Consider the following 19,739-nt stretch of genomic DNA (forward strand, 5'->3'; position numbering starts at 1 on the left):
GAAAGACCCCCCCCCCAGTCTTTAAATAATTAACTGCTCTTTTGTTGTGTAAGAGTACCCCTCCTCCCCTTGCAGTGAAAAGACCCTTCCCCCAGGGTTGAATTCAATGTAACTGCTCTTTTGCCTTTCTGTAACAGCTTGGCTACTAAGGCATGACACTTGACTCCTGTTTGAACAAGATACCCTCTCCTAATAGCAGGGGCATGGTCATGTAGGCAGGGGGCCACATAGTCACGTAGACAGGATGTCTTTCTGCTGAGTAGTAAGGTCTAACTTCCCCTTCCCGCCGCTCTCTTCGCATGCGTGGGCTAACTGGCCAGTTCTGCTTCTGTAAGATTGCTTTGTCTGCTTTCACATGTGGGTCCCCTGATCCACTCCACTAACACCAAGTATGCCTTTTTTCAAAAGTTCAAACTGTCCACCAATCAGTTGCGCCCCACCCAAAACTTGTTTGTACCTGTCTATAAAAAACCCGGCACCACCCCAGCCGGGTGTGCTCAGCTAGCAGGAGCTGCTGACCACCCGCAGGCGCGCGCTGACCACCCGCAGGCGCCTGCGTAACAATAAAGAACCTCTTGCTGATTGCATCCAGTGGCAGTGTTGGATTCTTGGGTAAGGGGATCCGCGGGTCTTTCATTTGGAGGTTCCACCGAGATCATCGGACTCCTGCCCACGGATCCAACTGACTCCCACCGGGAGGTAAGCTGGCCAGCATTCTTGTCTCCTGTCTCATGTTCTCGTTTGTATCCAGTCTCGTGTTCTTGTTTGTCTCTAGTCTTGAGAGGCCTCTGTTTGACCTATACTGCGGGTAGCGGTATAGTGTTTGTACAACAGCGTGCGTTGTTGGATTGTATTTGTAGGCAGCTTGAGAAGGAGCTGACGAGCTCGGACTTCTCCCCTGCCAACCCTGGGGGACGCTCCAGGGTGTCGAGGGGCCCAATTTTTTGGAGCCCCTCATTTGTCCGAGGGTTATATCCGTTTGTCCGTTCCAGAGGAACCCCTTGGCCCTGGATGGAATTTGTCCACCGCAGGGAGATCTCGAGGCTCCTCTGGGCCGGTGGAAACCTTGCTTTCGGTAGCATACCGAAACCGCGCAGCGACCTTTTTGTTAATTGTTTTGTGTGTTCTACTCGTTGTCCTTGGTGTTTTCTTTGAGTCTAAAATGGGGCTTCTCCCTCATTCACTTCCCATGTTAATGGGTATAACTGGAGCCAACTGGGGTTGGTCTCACTCGAGACAGAGACTATAAGGAATATTCCCAAGCAGCTGCCGAAACTCTCTTTGTTTCAGGGAAGTTTCCTTGTGTTCTCTGGCCTGACTTGGACTGCCTAACCCCTCCCCCCTTGCTGGTGGGAAAGCATGGCGTCTGCTCCTCTGTTGGGGCTTATGAGCTCTGAAACCGGGAATCCCTTCTCTGCCTCCTGGCAGCACTTTGTTTCCTCTGTTTTCCCCTTCTGTTTCTGTACCAACACGTGTGCAACCTGCATGACTAGCCTCTAGATCATGCACCACAGCTCCTTCTCTCTTCACTGTCAAGGAGCAAGAAGAGAACCCCCTGGACCTAACACCTCCCCACTCCAGATCTTCCCACGCATGTCTCAGGTAAACATTCAAAGTGGAGTGGGTCCAGGTGGAACGTAAATCAGTATTGGAACTAAGTTAAGATTGTTGGTTTAATTAAGATAAGATGTGTCTTTGAAGTTACAGCAGTAATCTATCAAAGTTTACTGAAGATCAAATAAGCTTGTGTTACTTGTTAAAATTTGTTAGCAAAGGAATGACTAAACTGATGGTTAATTGTCTGTCTCAAAGTTCTAATGGGTAATTGCTGAAATAGCTTTCAAAGTCTTTGGTAACCTGAAAGTTTTAAAGTTTTGCTTGGATGACAAATGGAATTAAATTGTAGACATCTAGGTCCTAACCAAACAGGATAAAATGCTAAGTCTTTAATTAGTGGATGTAGGTTTGTGCTTTTGACTTCTTACTGCAAAGAAACTAAGAGTATTTAAATCTGTTGGTAAACTTGTTTGCCACTTAACTGATTCATAAATTGCCACCTGAAGAATTCTGTTGTAACAGTTCACAATTGGTTAATAACTAAAGGTGTTTCTAAGAATACAAAGTTCTACTTAGTGTAACTAAGACTGATGGAAATAAAAGGAAACTCTAGGAAAGTAGATGACATGTAAGAAAGACTTAAGGAATGGGAATACATTTTGTTGAAGGTAAGGGAAGGTAATTTTGTCCTAAATGAGATGGTTGTTTAGAAGGAAATGGCTTGGGACAAACCTGAATGCAAAGGAAAGTTGTAGAAGGTTTGTGAAGGGAAATCTTCAGAAAAGGAATTTTATCTATGGTCAAGAATGGATTAAGATTGAATGAATGGGGTTTTAAAGGTACATTGGTACAAGACTGAAATTGTCTCTGTTCAAAAGGACAATGTTTTCTTAGATCAATTGATCTGCTGTTAAGAAAATGTAAATGGTTTTCTCTTTGCCTGCCCAGAAAAACCAGTTTCTATGTTTTGTTTATCAGGTGTTTAACATCCCTAATTATATTTAGGCATGTGCTTTAAAACTTTCTAAGATTTTAGGAAATGTTGACAGGATTTAAATTGTAAATCTCTTTAACTCAGGCTTTTCCTTGGTATGTGAAGTTGCTCATGAAGTACTACTGAACCAATGATAAACCTTGGATTACATTTGGGAAAATACTATAACTATTTTAGAGATTCTACGCACTTCCTAAAGTTTTAATGTTTTGAGAGATCATCGCTTGATACTGTAATTATGGAAATGTTATGTATCACAGAAATAACCTGATTTCCTTGCAGCTAAATTGTAAACTCCCATGTCTCTTTAGCTTTAACCATATCCATTCTGAGTTTTTGTAATTTATAATTGTTTTAATTCTCTGGTAAAATGAGTTTTATCTTCAAGGGGATTCCTGTAAAGGACTTTCAGGACAAATATAGATATTTGATATACTTGAAAATCCTAAAACTGAAATGGGTAAGAATTTCCAGAACTGACTAAAGCCACATTCACCAGATTTAGTAACATGGGACTAAATGAACTAAAAGATTATAATGTTGTGTCTCTTAATGTTTTGTCTTATTTTAAACATTGCCGGTTCTCTCTAATGTTTGCTCTTCCAGACTAGGGATACTTTTTCTTAAGTTATCTGTAACTTATAGAGATGTATAAGTGCTCATTTGTAAAAGTGCTCAAAGCATTCAAGCTTTTCTCTCTATATGAACCCTCTGAAACCAAAAGGTCTCAGTAAGCATTCTTCTATGGCAATCAGTCATTTGCATAAGTTCAATAAGAATCTGTTCTCCTTGTAACAGGACACCATTGGAAACTGGTTATTTTACCAAGGCTTTGACTGGAATGTCATATTTGAGAAAGATATGCATAAACTCAGATATGACCAGATAATTTAAAGGAACTAAGGTTGTTGACTTTATGAAACCTGGAGCCATAAAGCCCCTTGGGACTGTTGGCCTGATACCTTGCTTACAGAGTTCCCAGCAGCCCCACCAGGTGAGTAAAGAATGTCACTCCTTGGTAGGTGCAGTCTCGGGAAGAGGAATTCATTCGCCCAAAGGTATTGCAGGCATGCCTCATGGCAAGTACAGGGCTTGGCTTCTGGCCCGGAGAGGCTACTAAAAGTTCAACCTAGAGATTCCTTATACAAAGTTCCAGCAAAGCAGATTCTAAAAGATCTATTGATCACAGTCACTGTTCTTGCTGAGCTTATGTAAATAATGGGCCAAGTTTGTTAAAACTGGACTTGTTTCACAAGTGAATTAGTCCTGATTTCACTATCTCTGTAAATGAGGGTTATTTTAGAGAGAAAAATTGTTTTAGTAACACACCTTTAATGGATGTTAAATTCTAGATTTGATTGTCTTTAAATGTTTACCTAAGCTAAACAATTTGAGGTAAACTTCAGAGAAGTTGTACAATAGCTTCTTTAGTTGATCTTACTGTTTTGTGGGGATATTCGCAGACCCCACGGCACATGATTAAACAACTGGAAAATGGGATTGATTCCCCTACAATTGTATAACTTAACTAACCCCTTATGTGTGGCTGGGATAATGAAATTGCCTAAAAGCCAGCCTATTGCACTCCATAGGATCAACTATGGACTTGGAGGCACCGTGGATGACCCCACTTTCTTTATGAATGGATTGAATAATCCATGGGGGACTCCCCTTATCTCTTGACAAGTTTTTCTCACTTGCCAGTGATCCTCTGTAATCAGGATATTGTTAAGGCTGGACCACTCAAAGGTCGTCTTCTTGGTTTCATCCCTTTGTCATATTTATCCTAGAGGCCACCTCTGTTTGAGGTGCAATTGCAAATAGATGCTTTAGCTAAGCATGGAACAGCCCTCCTATAAAAGTGCCTCAAACCTCACTATGGAACTGTCCCTGACTGTAATAACTTCACATCAGGTCCAGATTTGTCTTAGAAGCCAAAGACCACCAATGGATGATGGAGGCCGACTTATTAAATACTGGGCTACACTAACAGATAAGCCAGAAATAATACTTAAAACTTGTCAAACTTTAAACCTAGTTACCTGTATGCCTGAACCTGACTACTGTACTTCTTTCTCTATAGAGCAAAAATGTTCAAAGGTTATTGATCTTGCTTACTCTATCTGGCCAGATTTAAGATGCCCCTGTTAAAAATATGAATGACAGTTTGTTTTTTCTGATGACAGTAGTTTTCATAGAAAAAAATAAAGAAAAGCTAGGTGTGCCAAAGTGCTCACTAGCACTTTGCAATTGCCAAAGCCTAAAAACATTAACACTGACTCCAAATATGCCTTCCTGGTACTACATGCCCATGGAGCTATTTGGAAGGAAAGGGGATTGCTGTCAATCCATAACTCCCCAATCCAATATGGGCCTAAGTTCCAAAACCCTCCTTATCGCTATACTAAGGATGGCCTTAGATGTCCTGACAGCAGCCCAGGGTGGCACATGTGCAATTATCAAGACAGAATGTTGTGTGTACATTCCAGACTATCACAAAAGTATCACAGGACTAATAAAGGATATGAATACCCAGATTAAGGCCCTACAAGATCCTTCTCTCTCAGTGAATGGTTAAGTTCCTGGTTTGAAGGAGGACTATGGCCGAATCTCCTTTTCGGGCTTCTCATTATCGCCTTATTAACCTTAATATGTTGCTTTGTTCAATGTTTCTCTACTTGGTGCCGAGACTCCATTGCTGCAATGACTTCACCATGACAGACGATCCTTGTCGCGTGAGAGGACGCCTCTTCGCTGTCAGCACTGGATTCGGCTGCCTCCGCCTTTCCTAACTCCCCTATACATTCCTCCACTGATCAATATTGACCCCAGTAGGTAGGGACAGCTCTACGCCCCTATTCAGCAGGAAGAAGTTACAGAAGATGAGACCTTCCACCTTCAACCACCTTAAAGATTTCAGGGTCAAGATTGTTCAGGGGGGAATCAAGGAGCAGGAGGCTGGCTGAGGATGGAGAAGGGGCTGATGCCTTGCACCCCCTCTTCACCCTTCTCCACTGCGAAAACTGGTTCAACAGATTGCCTTGGCTTACTACTTTGTTGTCATCTATAACGGGCCCTCTCATCATTCTGTTATTAATTCTAACTTTTGGTCCTTGTGTCTTAAACAGGTTAGTACAGTTCATTAAAGATCACCTGTCTGTTTTTCAGACTATGGTACTGACACAGCGATACCAACTCCTCAAGCAAACAGAGCCCCGGACTAGCTCAATGCAAGGGCAGGACATGCAAGAACAAGACGAATGGATATAAGATTCTATCCATGATCAAGAAAAAGGGGGGAATGAAAGACCCCCCCCCCAGTCTTTAAATAATTAACTGCTCTTTTGTTGTGTAAGAGTACCCCTCCTCCCCTTGCAGTGAAAAGACCCTTCCCCCAGGGTTGAATTCAATGTAACTGCTCTTTTGCCTTTCTGTAACAGCTTGGCTACTAAGGCATGACACTTGACTCCTGTTTGAACAAGATACCCTCTCCTAATAGCAGGGGCATGGTCATGTAGGCAGGGGGCCACATAGTCACGTAGACAGGATGTCTTTCTGCTGAGTAGTAAGGTCTAACTTCCCCTTCCCGCCGCTCTCTTCGCATGCGTGGGCTAACTGGCCAGTTCTGCTTCTGTAAGATTGCTTTGTCTGCTTTCACATGTGGGTCCCCTGATCCACTCCACTAACACCAAGTATGCCTTTTTCAAAAGTTCAAACTGTCCACCAATCAGTTGCGCCCCACCCAAAACTTGTTTGTACCTGTCTATAAAAACCCGGCACCACCCCAGCCGGGTGTGCTCAGCTAGCAGGAGCTGCTGACCACCCGCAGGCGCGCGCTGACCACCCGCAGGCGCCTGCGTAACAATAAAGAACCTCTTGCTGATTGCATCCAGTGGCAGTGTTGGATTCTTGGGTAAGGGGATCCGCGGGTCTTTCACTACAGCTCCTTGGGACTGTCCTGTTGCTTCTGACATGAATTTTGTTGAGTCTGACCTGCGTGTTCCCGGGTAACTGTTCAAAATTCCAATGTAATCGACTCCAGCGCAATCGATCAGGGTCAGGCCCTGCAGCCCTGTATTTGTGCAGCAGCCAGAGCCCCGGGCCTTGGGGGTGCGCTTCCCACCTGGCCCCCTGGGGATACCGACTCTGATCGCCCTGCTCAGCGGAGCCGCGGGGAACGTTGTCCTCCCTCGCCTCGGACGCGGACGCCACCGCCCGCGGAGACCTAGGGAAAATACTCTGCGGCGGCAGAGGGCGGGAGAAACTGGCTACTCAGGTTCACCTTCACACACCCAAAGTGAGAGGGGCGCGGGGTAGGGCAACTGGTAAAAAGAGAGCCGGGACGCTCGGTTGAGGCACCGCTGGGATTCGAACCCAGGATCTCCTGTTTACTAGACAGGCGCTTTAACCAACTAAGCCACGGCGCCGCCCGCATGAATACCGTGAGAATCTGGGCCCCATCACCATTTATTCCATCCGCCGTGCGCTTGCGCATGCGTTCTGCCTGCGGCCGGCGCATGCGTGGTGTCTGGTTCGACTCACTCCCGGGGCTGGGGTGAAAGGGTCGGACGCGGAAACCCGGGAGCAAATGGCCCGAGAGACGCCGGCGGGCTGGTCTTCCCGGTCTCTGTCGCATCTGTCCCCAGGCGCGGAGCTCCGTGGCCAGGTGTTTGAGGGACGCCCGCGCCAAGTCAGGCCTTCTGCCCTCCAGACCAGGTGCGGGAAGCCCCCCAGCCCGTCCTGCGAGGCCGAGCCCCGGGGGTCAGGTCGGGGCTCACACCCCGCGGTGGCTCCGCGGTGACCACGCCGCGCAGTGATCGCTCCGGCGCCCTGAGCCCGGGAGGCGGCGGCGCTCCGGAACCGCGCTCGGGCTTGGCGGCCCTTCCCGCCCTGCGGGCGCATCCAGCCGCCTGGCGAGACCGGCCCTTCCGTCGTGCCGCTTCTCCCAGGACACCGCGGGCGCCTGAGCTGGCCCTGCGGGACCGGGAGCTTCGAGGGGGCCCCCGACGCCGCCCGTGGGGAGGTTTGTGCTGCGGGAGCAAGCGGGGCCCTCCCCGCCCAGGCCTCCCGCCTGCTGCTTCTGGGTCTCCTCTCCCGGACGCGGCAGCCACCTCGTACCCAACACTCGTTAGAGCGCCTGCGAGCAATGACAAAACCAAACGCGGCTGCCCCCTTCACCCAACGGCGCCTCCGGCCGGAGAGCCTCAAACACAGAAATGTAAGTTTCTGCAAGTAGGGACGCAGGGCCCGGTCACTGGAGTGACCTGCAATAATAGCAAAACCCGAGAAGCCACCTGTGTGCCCATCCGTGGCGCACTGTTGGCACCTGCAGCCCGGCCGCGCCCCACAGCCGAGAGGGGGACTGCTTAGCAATGGGACTTCCCTTTCCAAGACAGCCCGGTTGCTGGGAGGGCGCAGAGTGGAGCTCGGACATGTTCATCCATCATGGGCGTGAATAAATGGACAGCCCCAGTCTGACCAGTCACCAGGGTGACGACTGAGGAGGGCAGCACCCAGCCCAGGACCTGCCCAAATAGTGACCAGCTTCTGGTGTCCCTGGGCAGAGTTATGGGATGCCAGTCAGTTGACATGAAATAAATGAGGCCTGCAGTTAAGTTTTTAAGACAAAACCAAGGGGCATATTCCTGATTGACAGAGATCGCGCGAGCCATACCAGATGGGAAAGGAAGCCCTTCCTGTGTGTTAACTGAAACCTTTGTGCCTTCTGAAGTAATTGATTTGTGGAGTGTGGGGTGCACTGTGGAAGCAGGGGGAGGACTGTACATCTGCCTGGGCGTTCTGGAAATGGAAAAGTCTGGGGTAGAGAGCGTGAAACATTCTGTGATGGCAGTGCCCTCCACCCACCTGCCTCTGACCTTCCTGTGCCCTGAGTCGATGGCCATCTGGGAGCACTAGCCAGTGAGGTACCCACAGTGCCTTGCCTCCTCCGCAGAGGGGTCCCACATAGCTTTCTATTCATTTGACCAAGCTTTCCTCAGGAGCTGTGGGTGCTGGCCTGGCTGCCTCACAGCCCAACACCAGAGTCCAGAATGTGTTTGTAAAGGAGACAGAATGAACAACAAGACATGAAAGCTTAGGAGCAGCAAAAGTGCTTCTAGAATTCACATGCACACTTGTTTTCTAAAGGAATGGAGATTTATTCTGCATGAAATCTAAAAACAGTGTTTGATCCCCAAGGGGGCTGTGGAGCTGAGGCAGTGCCCCTGCCCCAGTCTGACATGCTCACCCAGGCTGGGTCCAGCCGGAGAGAGAGGTTCCTTCAGAGCCCCAAAACCTGCTTCACAGGGGACCCGTGCTCAAGTCAGTCAGCAAGACCAGTGAGCATCAGTCATTCATTGGCGGTCGGGCTGCACTCCTGTAACGGCGAGTCTTCCCCTCCTAATGATGATGAGGCCTCTGTTAACGAGCCTTTTGCATCCATCCGGCAGAACACACATTTGGTGACCGTTTCAGAAAAGATGTCACTTTCGTAGTTGCAGAAAGGCCTGTCACATACTTCACACTGACATGAAATATTTAAAAAGAGTAAAAGCAAGTGCTGGTCACAGGGAACCAAGGCATCCAGGTAGGATTCTCCCACCAGAGCCACCTCCCCTCCCAGCCAGGCCAAGGCAAGAGCTGCCTTTCTGCTCTGTGGTCTCTGCCCCCACAAGCGTGGACATTGCAGGCCACTGAGAGAGAATGCACACGGGCTTCTCCCTCTCTTCCCCCTACAGAAACTATGCAGGTACAACCAGCCCATCCCCTGCTGTGGGAATCCTGGGGGCAGGAGTGGCAGGCCACTGGACAGTGGAGAGGACGGGGGTAGGTATCTAACCCCATCCTCTGCCCTTCACAGAGCGCAACTCTGGGGCCGAGGGGCTATCCTAACCCCCTGACATCCCGGGGACCTATCTTACAGAACCATGAGAAGCAAGTAGGCAAGATTTCTGAACAAAGCAGTACTTTTTACTACATGATGAAGGTTCTGAGCCTCCTCCTCCATCTCAGCCTGTTTCTGGCCACGGTGCACAGAGAATAGTGGCTACAGTGGCACAGCTCACCCGCCCTATCTGCTTCCCACACGCAAGTGAGCAACACCACGGGCTGGGCTATCAGGCCATGGGCAGGGGTCTCAGGGATGTCTCCCGCAGCAGCATCCCCCTACAAGATGGCAGGCCTCTGTGCTCTGCCACCTTTGTCTATTCAGGGCACTAAGGCCTTTGGGAGAGGCAGCCACATCCCACCCAGGGCAGGCCCTCTGGGAAATCTGGCTTCTGAGGTTTCTTATACTGATTTTGAGCAAGACAAACGCAGAGGGCTCATCTTTGGAAGAGCTTCAAGTATGTCTCTTTCTTTTCTTTGTTTTTTAAGAAAGAAATTTGTTCCTTTACCTACCTTATTCTACAGCATAATATCCCATGGCCCAACCCCAAAATGGCAGGGCTCAAAGCAGGCAGCCCCTGGGGGCCCTATCCCAGGGGAGAGGTGGAGGACACAGGCAAGCACTGCTCTGTAGCCAGTCAGCTTCTAGGATCCAAGGGCCAACATGGCCACACAGGCCATGAGGACCAGTTGGCCACAAAGACAAGGTCCATGTTGGTCCCACCCCTCATCTCCCTGCCCTACAGATTAGCCATTTCTAGCAGCAGCTCCTGGCTGGGCCTTCTAACAGGAGACAAGCCTAGGTGGCTTCCCCTGCAGGGAAGGAGGACTCAGAGGACCCACCAGGGACTCCTCAAGCCTCTCAGGGTGCAGCCAAGTATCTATACTGCAAGGCCCTTATAGGGACTGGCCTCCAGCACCCAGGGATAGACTCTGTGGCCATCCCTGGCCAACACCTGGTGAAGCAGATGTGTTCAACCTACTACCACCGTCCTCCAGTAGAGAAAAACAGGCAGCTGAGTCCCTTCCCTGGGAAGGCACTGGGCATGGGGGCCTGACCAAGGAGTCTGCTGCTAAAGCGTGGGAGGCTAATGCCGTGTCCAGCTGTGTGTCCAGCCATGCCCCTCTGACTCATTTCACTTCTCGGATACCCCAGGCTCACTCCTGCCTCAGAGTCTCCACACCGGCTCTTCCCGATGCTGGGAAGTCCTTCCCCTAAACATCTGCACAGCTCTCTCCCTCACCGCCTCAGGTAGTCAACAAATGTTAACCTTCTCAGTGAGACCGATCCTGGCCATCCTTTCAGGTGTGACCAGCAGGAGAACCTGAGTGGCTCAGTGGGTTGAGCAGCTGACTCTTGATTTCAGCTCAGGTCATGATCTCAGCGTCCTGGGATCAAGCCCCGCATTCAGCTCCCTCCCCTCTCAGCAGGGAATCTGCTTGAAGATTCTCTCTCCCTCTGCCCCTCCCCCACCTGTAGGTGCTCTTTCTCAAATAAAGTGTTACCAGCATTCCCATCCATTCCCCTTTCCCTACATTATTTTTCTCCAAATTATTTATTGCTATGGGATGTAGGACATATTATTCTTGCTTCTTTTTTCATGGCCTCCTCTTTTAGAACCTAAGTTCCCTCAGGGCAAGAATTTCAGTCTGTTTGTTCATGGTTTTATCCCCAGTTGCCCAATAAATGTTGATTCAAAGAATAAATTCATTTGTGGAGGAAACTAATGAAAGCCTTCGCTGAGCTTAATATTACCCAGTACCAACCTGTTTCACCTTTAAGCCCAGGGCCTTTTTGCACTTGATTACCAGAGGAATTTCGTCAATTTCTTCAATATTCCATAGTCTCATGGTTTTGTCCTAAAACAAGTTAAACAGCAAACCAACAGTCACAAGATGGGCCCCTTCAGCGGGGAGGCCCCAGGAAGGCGCACTGCATCCACGTTACAACGTGAAGAACCCCATCGTGCAGAGGAGCAGAATCAGGGTGACCTGCTTTCTCCAGGACCATCCCACCTTTTGCACCATCAAGTCCCACATCCCAGCAAACCCATTCCAGGGTGCGGAAGGTCCCACTTTTCAGCAATGGATGTGGAATTTTGAGGGAAAGGACAAAATCCCCACGGAGGCCCCAAAATAGGAACTGAAGGCAAAACTATGTTTAATGACAAATGGATATGCTACATAATCCACCTTCCATAGCTGCTGTCAGTTCTCTATGGCTTGCAGTTCACCCTGAGTTCCCGCTCATGGGCCATCCATGACTGCGATTCCCACAGCGAAACTGTATTGTAACCGCAAGTGTTAATGGGCTGCCTTTGATTTTACCTGTGCAACTGGTGTGCTGTGTTTCAAGATCTTGCTAGCAAAATTTTTAACATTGTGAATATTATGATCATGTTTTCTAAGAGTTCAAATCGTGAAGATGAGAATAATTACAAGACCAATGCCACCATGATACAGACATCACCAGAAGCAGAGGCTGAACAGCTGTGTTTAATGACAGATGGCCAGACAAATAAAACTAGATTGGGAGCAGGGGCAAGGTGATAATTAACCAGAACATGTCATACTGCAGGATATGAGGAACAGAATTTGGAATTAGGTATGGTGGAGAAGAGAATGTGAAAGTACTGAAATGTGAAAGACACTGAATTTCACAAGCCTGGTATGAGACGGGCAAGTTCTAAATCAGTTTTTCCATATTCCAAAAAGCCACCAATGTGAAAGAAAATGAAATGTAAGCCATACGGATTGGAAAAAAAGTAAAACTATCTCTACTTGAAGATTACATTACATAACCTTGCATATAGAAAATCTTAAAGAATCAACTAAAAAACTATTAGAACTAACAAATGAGTTCAGTAAGGTTGCTGGATACAAAATCAATATACAGAAATCTACTGTATTTTTATACAATTGCAATGAACAATCTAAAAGTGCAATCAGATACACAATTCCATTTAGAATAGCATCAAAAAGAGAAAATTTTAACAAAGGAATTGCAAAACTTACAGAACAAAACTAAAAAAAAATAGATTGCTGAAAGCAACCAAAGATGTAAAGGAACAGAAAGATAGCTCATGTTCAATAGGTCAGAAAACTTAATATTGCTAAAATGAGAATAATCCACAAAATGTAATACAGATTCAACACAATCTTTATGAAAACCCCAGATGACTTCTTTGCAGAGATAAACACACTGATCTTAACACTCATATGGGAAGCACCTGTGTGGCTCAATCATTAAGCATCTGCCTTCAGTTCAAATCATGATCTCAGGGTCCCACATCGGGCTCTCTGCTCAGTGGGAAGCCTGCTTCCCCCCCTCCCTCTCTGCCTGCCTCTCTGCCTCCTTATGATCTCTCTCTGTGTCAAATAAATAAATAAAATCTTTTAAAAAAAGAGAGAAAGAACAGAAAAACAAACTGTGGTACATCCTGACAATGGGATATTATTCAATGATGTTTAAAAATGAGCTGTCAAGTCATCAGGAGACATGAAGGACCCTGAAGTGCATATTGCTAAGTGAAGGAAGCCAGTCTGCAAAGACCACAGACTGCATGCGTGCAACTATATGGCATTCTGGAAAAGACAAAACTATAGACAGTGAGAAGTTGCTGGGCGTTCTAGGGATGAAGGGGAGGGATGAACAGGTGGAGTACAGGGAATTTTTAGGAAGGGAAACTTCTGTATGAAATTGTCATGGCGGATACATTACATGCCTTTGGCAAAACCCATACAACATAAAGATTGAAATGTAAATTACAGACTTTGGTTCATAATAATGCATCAATATTGGTTCTTTACTTGTATCAAATATACCACACGTAATGCAAGACATTATTACTAATAGTGGAAACTGGGGAGAGGAAGGGACTATCTGGGAACTCTCTGTACTAATAGCCCAACTTTCTGTATACCTAAAACTGCTCTAAACAACAAAATCTATTTTTGAAAGAAGATACCAATACTCCTGAGACAATGGTAACAGATGAATTAGTTTGGTAATAGTGCTCAGATGATCACCCACTACCATATCATTCCTTTGATTGTTTTTCTGGAATGGAATGTAGTCAGCAGAATAATGCCCAGAAGTCCTCACCCTAATCCCCAGACCCTGTGAACATGTTAGGTGACATAACAAAGGGGAATTAAGGTTGCAGATGAAATTAAGTTCGCTGATCAGCTAATCTTAAAATAGGGATGTTGTTCTGGGCTATCCAGACAGGCTAGACATAGTGATAAATGTCCTTAAAAGTGGACAACACAGGGACACCTGGGTGGTTCAGTCATTAAGCGTCTGCCTTCAGCTCAGGTTGTGATCCCAGGGTCCTGGGTTCTAGCCCCGCATCACATCGGGCTCCCTGCTCTGTGGGAAGCCTGCTTCTCCCTCTCCCACTCCCCTTGCTCGTGTTCCCTCTCTCATTGTGTCTCTCTCTGTCATTTAAATAAAATCTTTAAAAAAAGAAAAAGTGGACAACACAGTGAGAGGAGTAGGTTCTATAGAAGAAAGGCACAGAGAAATACGATGTTGTTGGCTTTGAAGATACAGGAAGATGAACAAGCCGAAGAATGTGGTGGCTTTTAGAAAGGTTAAGGAAATGGATTATCCCCTAGAGCTACACAAAGGAATACAGTCCTGTGGATGCCTTGATTTTAGCCCAGCAAGACCTTGTCATACTTCTGCCTCACAGAACTGGAAGATACTAGGCTTTTGTTGTGTAAGGGGTAAAGTGTATGGTGATTTATTATAGCGGCAATAAGAAACTAAAAGACTGAGTAATGTTCCATTTCCTGAATCGGCATGTGCAATTAAATGCAACGAAATGCCATGTGGGAGAAGAAAAGGGGCCAGTGATCCCATCGGTGTTGGCCCCTTGCTGTGTGGAGCTGTCAGAGGCCACCAACAATTCCTCTCCAGGGATTGTTGGTGATTTGCCAAATCCCCACAACCTAGCCCTTGAATACTTTGATTCAGAAGTTGGGAGTTTCAGATCATCTTCTTGATTTCTATGAAGATTTTAGTGAAAATGCAGAAAACATAAAAGCGTGTTGACATCTTATCTGAATACAAACTAGACATTGCTCATCTATCCACATGTTCAGCAGACAACGCAGATGTAAATTCTGGAAAATTCCATTCAGCCTATTAACTTCTTTCCAAAGCAAATGAAAAGAGCTCACCCGCTAAATGGACGGCACGTCATGCACACCACACTGTACAAAACCATGGGATTTGCTCACCTGTGATGTTGGGTCTTTTTTTCTTTCTTTTTTTTGGTGGGGGGGGAGAGAGAGAGAAAGAAAGCAGGCGGTGGGCAGAGAGAGAGGGAGAGAGGGAATCTTTTTGTTTTTTTTAAAGATTTTTATTTATTTATTTGACAGATCACAAGTAGGCAGAGAGGCAGGCAGAGAGAGACAGGAGGGAAGCAGGCTCCCCGCTGAGCAAGAGCCCGATGCAGGGCTCCAGCCCAGGACCCTGAGATCATGACCTGAGCTGAAGGCAGAGGCTTAACCCACTGAACCACCCAGGTGCCCCAAGAGAGGGAATCTTAAGCAGACTCCCCACTGAGCATGGAGCCCAACTCAGCTCGATCCCATGACCCCAAAATCAGGACCAGTGCCAAAACCAAGATGTCAGACATTTGCTCTACTGAGCTACCCAGGAGGCACCCCCGAGGTCTTTCTTAATAGTTTTTAGTCTCCTTTCCTATTCCTCAAAAAGTAGAGAAGCACTTTATAAAAATGATGACTTTGTAGACATGGAAGAAGGTGTGTTGCTTAAACATTTACCTCCAAAATGGCTGTTGTCACTGTCAGCTCTAAAGAAGATATTTAAAATGTGGGCCTGCCATAAAATTGTATGTTTAATGTGTGGCATAAGAAGAAGGTCCTCTGGTTTTGAAATGCATTGAGGATGAGAGTGGAAGAAAGGGATTACAATAGAATTACAAGAAAAGGTATGGGGCGCCTGGGTGGTTCAGGTCAGGATCCCAGGGTCCTAGGATGGAGCCCCACATCAGGCTCCCTGCTCAGTGGGAAGCCTGCTTCTCCCTCTCCCACTCCCCCTGCTTGTGCTGCTCTCGATGTCGCTCTCTCTGTCAAATAAATAAATAAAATCTTTTAAAAAAACTAATTTAAAAGCATTTTTTAAATACTTTAAAGACCTTAAACAGTGTTTCTCCAACACTGTTTCAGGATCTTCAAAGAGGCCACAGTGAGCCTAAAGAAGGATGAAGTGACTGCCCCTTGGTTGCAGGTTGTGACAAAAATTCATACAGTGAAATTAAGGGTCTTTTTTGGTTTTGTTTTTTGAAATTAGACAGCTTCGGTACTTAAAAAAAAAAAAAGATCAACGCTTTCACCAGAAAATGGCAGTCATGCCAAACAAGACATTCATTCTCAGTCTCTGTATCTGGGATCCAACGTTATTATCCCAAGTTCAAATGACCTCTGTGCTTTAAGGCCATTTCCCTGAGAAACAGAGGCTGGAGTCACGACGGCGTGCACTGTACTTCAGAGCCTTTTACGGTAATGGCCACTTCAGTCATAGCCGGCAGACACCATCCACTCTTGTGGCAAAGGACCCAGCTGACTGACAAAATGCCTTGGCCACTAAAAGGTTTGCGGACTGAGTACCTTCGGACAGCTTTGGAGAGCCGGAAGTGAATTCCTGCAAATCTAAAAACCTGTGAGCTCTAGAGAGACCCTGAGGACTCCACGACCTGCAGCTGTTGCTGAGAGGATGTTTTCACCTGCTGGCCTCCCGAGGGCTGACACAGGAATCGGTGAGAAGTGGGCTTGGTACAAGCACAGCTGCAGGCCCAAGTGGGGTTCACAGTTGTCAGTGTGTGGTTTTGTTGCTACCTCAGCAAAAAGAAGGGCGGCCTGAGGCTGGGGCAGTCCAGGGAACGCTGTGCACCCCCTAAACTTAGGCCATGTTATGTGTCATTTATAGCTCAATAAAGCTGGAGAAATAAATCCATGAATAAATAGAAATATGTTTATTGAATCAATCTTATTGTATCAATCTTATTGTACTTATATTCTTTTCTTTAAGTCTTATATTTAGTATCTTCAGCACACATGATAATATAGCCTGCAACACTGGAATATCCAATGAAGACTTTTTTTTAAAAGTCCAAATAAATTGCCATAAGAAAGAAATATTATAAAATATATTATCAAATACATAAAACATTATAAAATATAAGATATATAAAAGAAACACAGGGTGCCTGGGTGGCTCAGTCAGTTAAGCATCTGCCTTTGCCTCGGGTCATGATCCAGGGTCCTGGGATCGAGCCCTGCATCAGGCTCCCTGCTCAGCGGCAAGCCTGCTTCTCCCTCTCCCACTCCCTCAGCTTGTGTTCCTTCTCTCACTGTGTATCTCTGTCTTTGTCTGTGTCAAATAAATAAGTAAATAAAATCTAAAAAAAGAAACAAAATGTTTTATATAAAAATAAAAACATTACAAAATATAAAACATTATAAAATACAAAAATAAAATTAGTTCTATTATAAATTACTACTAATTGCTGCCATTAAGTAGTCCAATTATTACTGTTTCAATACTAGCATTGATGTAACAGAGAAGTAAAAAACACTGAATGAGACATGCATTTCAAATAAACATTGATTTTTCTTATTTTGGTTTGCACTTTCAGTTTTCTCCAGCTTTACTGAGATAGAGTTGTCATAATCATCTTTCATATTTTTATATTAAAACAGTAACACGGGCACCTGAGTGGCTCAGTGGGTTAAAGCCTCTGCCTTCGGTTCAGGTCGTGATCCCAGGGTCCTGGGATCAAGCCCCGCATCGGGCTCTCTGCTTGGCAGGGAGCCTGCTTCCCTTCCTCTCTCTCTGCCTGCCTCTCTGCCTAGTTGTGATCTCTGTCTGTCAAATAAATAAATAAAATCTTAAAAAAACAGTAACACATCGGCATAGAACTTTTATTAGGTGTTCTGTTATTATGGTATTGGGGTCGGGTGTGGCAGTGTCTGGGTTGGCTCTCTAACACGTTGGTCATGGCAGGCTGTCTTACCCATGGTCCCATGCACCCAGAAACCCCCAGACCACAGAATGGCAGGGTTCTAATAAAGGTCAGCAGGGGGCAAGGTGGGACACCCCCCCCCCACTCTTGGGCTCACCACACCTGAAAGACAGATCTTGGGATACCCTTGGGCTTGCTCTTCTGTGCCATCGGAATGGGAATTCCAGGATATCGTGGCGCAGAGAGGGAAGGCCCACCTGGGAACTCAGGGTGGTCTCTGCTGCTTCCCAATGAGCTTGACACCTCCCCCAAAAAGGCCCCCTATTGGCTCCATCACTCACTGGTCTGGGCAGGCCCTTGCTCCAACAAAGCTCAAATGTCAATGGTCACAGACACAGAAATCCCTGGCAACTCCCCACATAAGCAGACATAAGGACCTGCTTCCCACGGTCCCTGCCAGCTCCCTGCATTGAGGATGGCTTGGTGTGGCTGGGGGCGGGGGAGGGGGTGGTGGCCGGGCTCAGACTGAGCCAGCCCAGGAATTTAGCTTGACAGTAACACTCCCGTGACACCAGTTCTGAACGTGAGAGAGACTGGAAGTCACTCAGAGATTGGCCGCTTTTACCTTTGAAGCAGACAGGACCCATTTCTTGTTGTTGCTAATGGCAACGTCTGTCACCCAGTCACTATGGCCCTGAAGAAAAATAGAATTTTAACAAGCGCCTAGAGGAAAAACCTTGGTAAGCACAACAAAGACAAAAAGGCAAAAGTCAAGATCCCAGGGATGCCTGCGTTTAAGAGCAACTAATTGCGTTTTCTGGACGTCACCCGTGACGTGTAACACGAAGTGTAAAGGGTGTCAATGCACGTGTGCGTGATGGCACTGCGCTCTTAAAACAGAACTCCAGTGTTGAGCAGGATGGAAGAAGAGTGACTATATTCCCAGCTGACCCCAGAGCACCTCTTGCAGGCTTTCGTGTTTGCCTTCTCTGTTCTAGGAAATAACCACTCGGAGGTCCTCCTGGAGAGGGGGGCTTTTGCTTCGAGTCGCTGCAAACTTATCCCCTGTGGCCTAAGCAAATGGGGGGTTATTTTCCTCAGGCAAAAAGGAGCTCAGAGGAGAGAGATGCTTAATGACGTCAGGGCTCTGCGTCAGCATCTGGACCATTCTTCAACCTTAGGGAAAGAGGTGGAAGGCGAGCCAGTGTGGTATGGTAGGAAGAAGGAGAGCAGGAGAGAAGTGAAACTGCCGTGCGTAACAAAGGACGGGAGCTTGGGGGACCAAGATGTATGGATGCAAGCCAAGCTTTCAGAGACACTTTTTTGTGTCGAGTCTCCTCTAACTTGTAGGCAAAAGCACTCAGAGACCCGCCATTCTGGAGCCCAGAGCTATCTATGCAGGCCTCATTATGGCATTCATCTTTCTGTGGAGTAATTTCTCCTGTTCTTAGACACTTTTCCACCTCTGAGTTTTTGCATTTGTTGTTCCCTCTGCCTAGAATGGCCTTCCCACATTCCTCATTCACCCAGTCTTTCCTTGCCTTCAAGTTCTCAGCTCAAATGCTACCTTCTCCTAGAAGCCCTCCCTGTTGAACCAATTGTGGATTCGTCATTGGGGTCTATCTCTTTCACATCACCCTGTTGTGATTTCTCTGTTTCACTCATCATGGTTAATGATCTGCTTGTTGGTTTCCTATCTGTTCTTCCCCACAGAGTTGTTAGCTCCAATGGGGGCATCTAGGTCTGTCTCACCCACTACTGTATCCCCAGCACCCAGCACCAAGCACCCAGCATGGACCCCCTATCTGATGCTGACATCGGTACCTTCAAGGAGAGCTTCCGGTAGCCTTCTCCTACATCCCAGATAGCCACAGTCCTGTCGAACCCTCCAGACACGAGAACAGAGGCTGCAACACAAAATGATAACATTTCAGAGAAGGGGGGAGTCATCTTCCCCCTGCCAAGTGCTCCCCCTTTCAGCAAGGTCAAAGTGGGCTGAGGTTGCATTGGTGTGGTGACACCATGGTTCAGTCCAAGGACACTCCAACCCCTTCCTGGGGTGGCTCGATGACCCCCAGCCAGTTACAGTCCATTTTCATTATTCACAGCAGTGACGTTCCATAAAGCCACCACAGATGCTGAATTAGACAATGGTGAACAATTTCTCCTAGGGGACCTATAGGGTGAGGTTCCTAGGAGCCTCTCTCGTCCCAACTTTTCATTAACCGATCAATACATAACCTCGTTTTAGATCTCCTGCTGAAACACACTGTAGTTGACACACAGTTTTTATTCATTAACATTAA

At 46.9% G+C, this 19,739-nt stretch overlaps 1 protein-coding gene and 1 non-coding gene across 2 annotated transcripts in view; both read right to left on the minus strand.

The window, feature by feature from the left end:
* Positions 1–6,904: 6,904 nt before the first annotated feature.
* TRNAT-AGU lies at positions 6,905–6,978 on the minus strand. The gene has a single exon. It is a non-coding gene; the product is annotated as a tRNA-Thr (tRNA).
* Positions 6,979–8,691: 1,713 nt separating this feature from the next.
* The window catches only part of WDR88 (WD repeat domain 88), a 42,112-nt gene continuing 31,064 nt past the window's right edge, over positions 8,692–19,739 (minus strand). The window contains exons 8-11 of the mRNA XM_004765210.3: positions 19,258–19,340; positions 18,059–18,127; positions 11,204–11,296; positions 8,692–9,074 (exon numbers count right to left, since the gene is read on the minus strand). Of these exons, the coding sequence (XP_004765267.1) occupies positions 8,901–9,074; positions 11,204–11,296; positions 18,059–18,127; positions 19,258–19,340 (419 nt within the window). The 3' untranslated portion in view covers positions 8,692–8,900. The remainder of the gene's footprint in view (positions 9,075–11,203; positions 11,297–18,058; positions 18,128–19,257; positions 19,341–19,739) is intronic.

The sequence above is a fragment of the Mustela putorius genome, unplaced genomic scaffold (genome assembly GCF_011764305.1).
Source record: "Mustela putorius furo isolate JIRA1106 unplaced genomic scaffold, ASM1176430v1.1 tig00000174_pilon_pilon_pilon, whole genome shotgun sequence".
Taxonomy (NCBI): domain Eukaryota; kingdom Metazoa; phylum Chordata; class Mammalia; order Carnivora; family Mustelidae; genus Mustela; species Mustela putorius.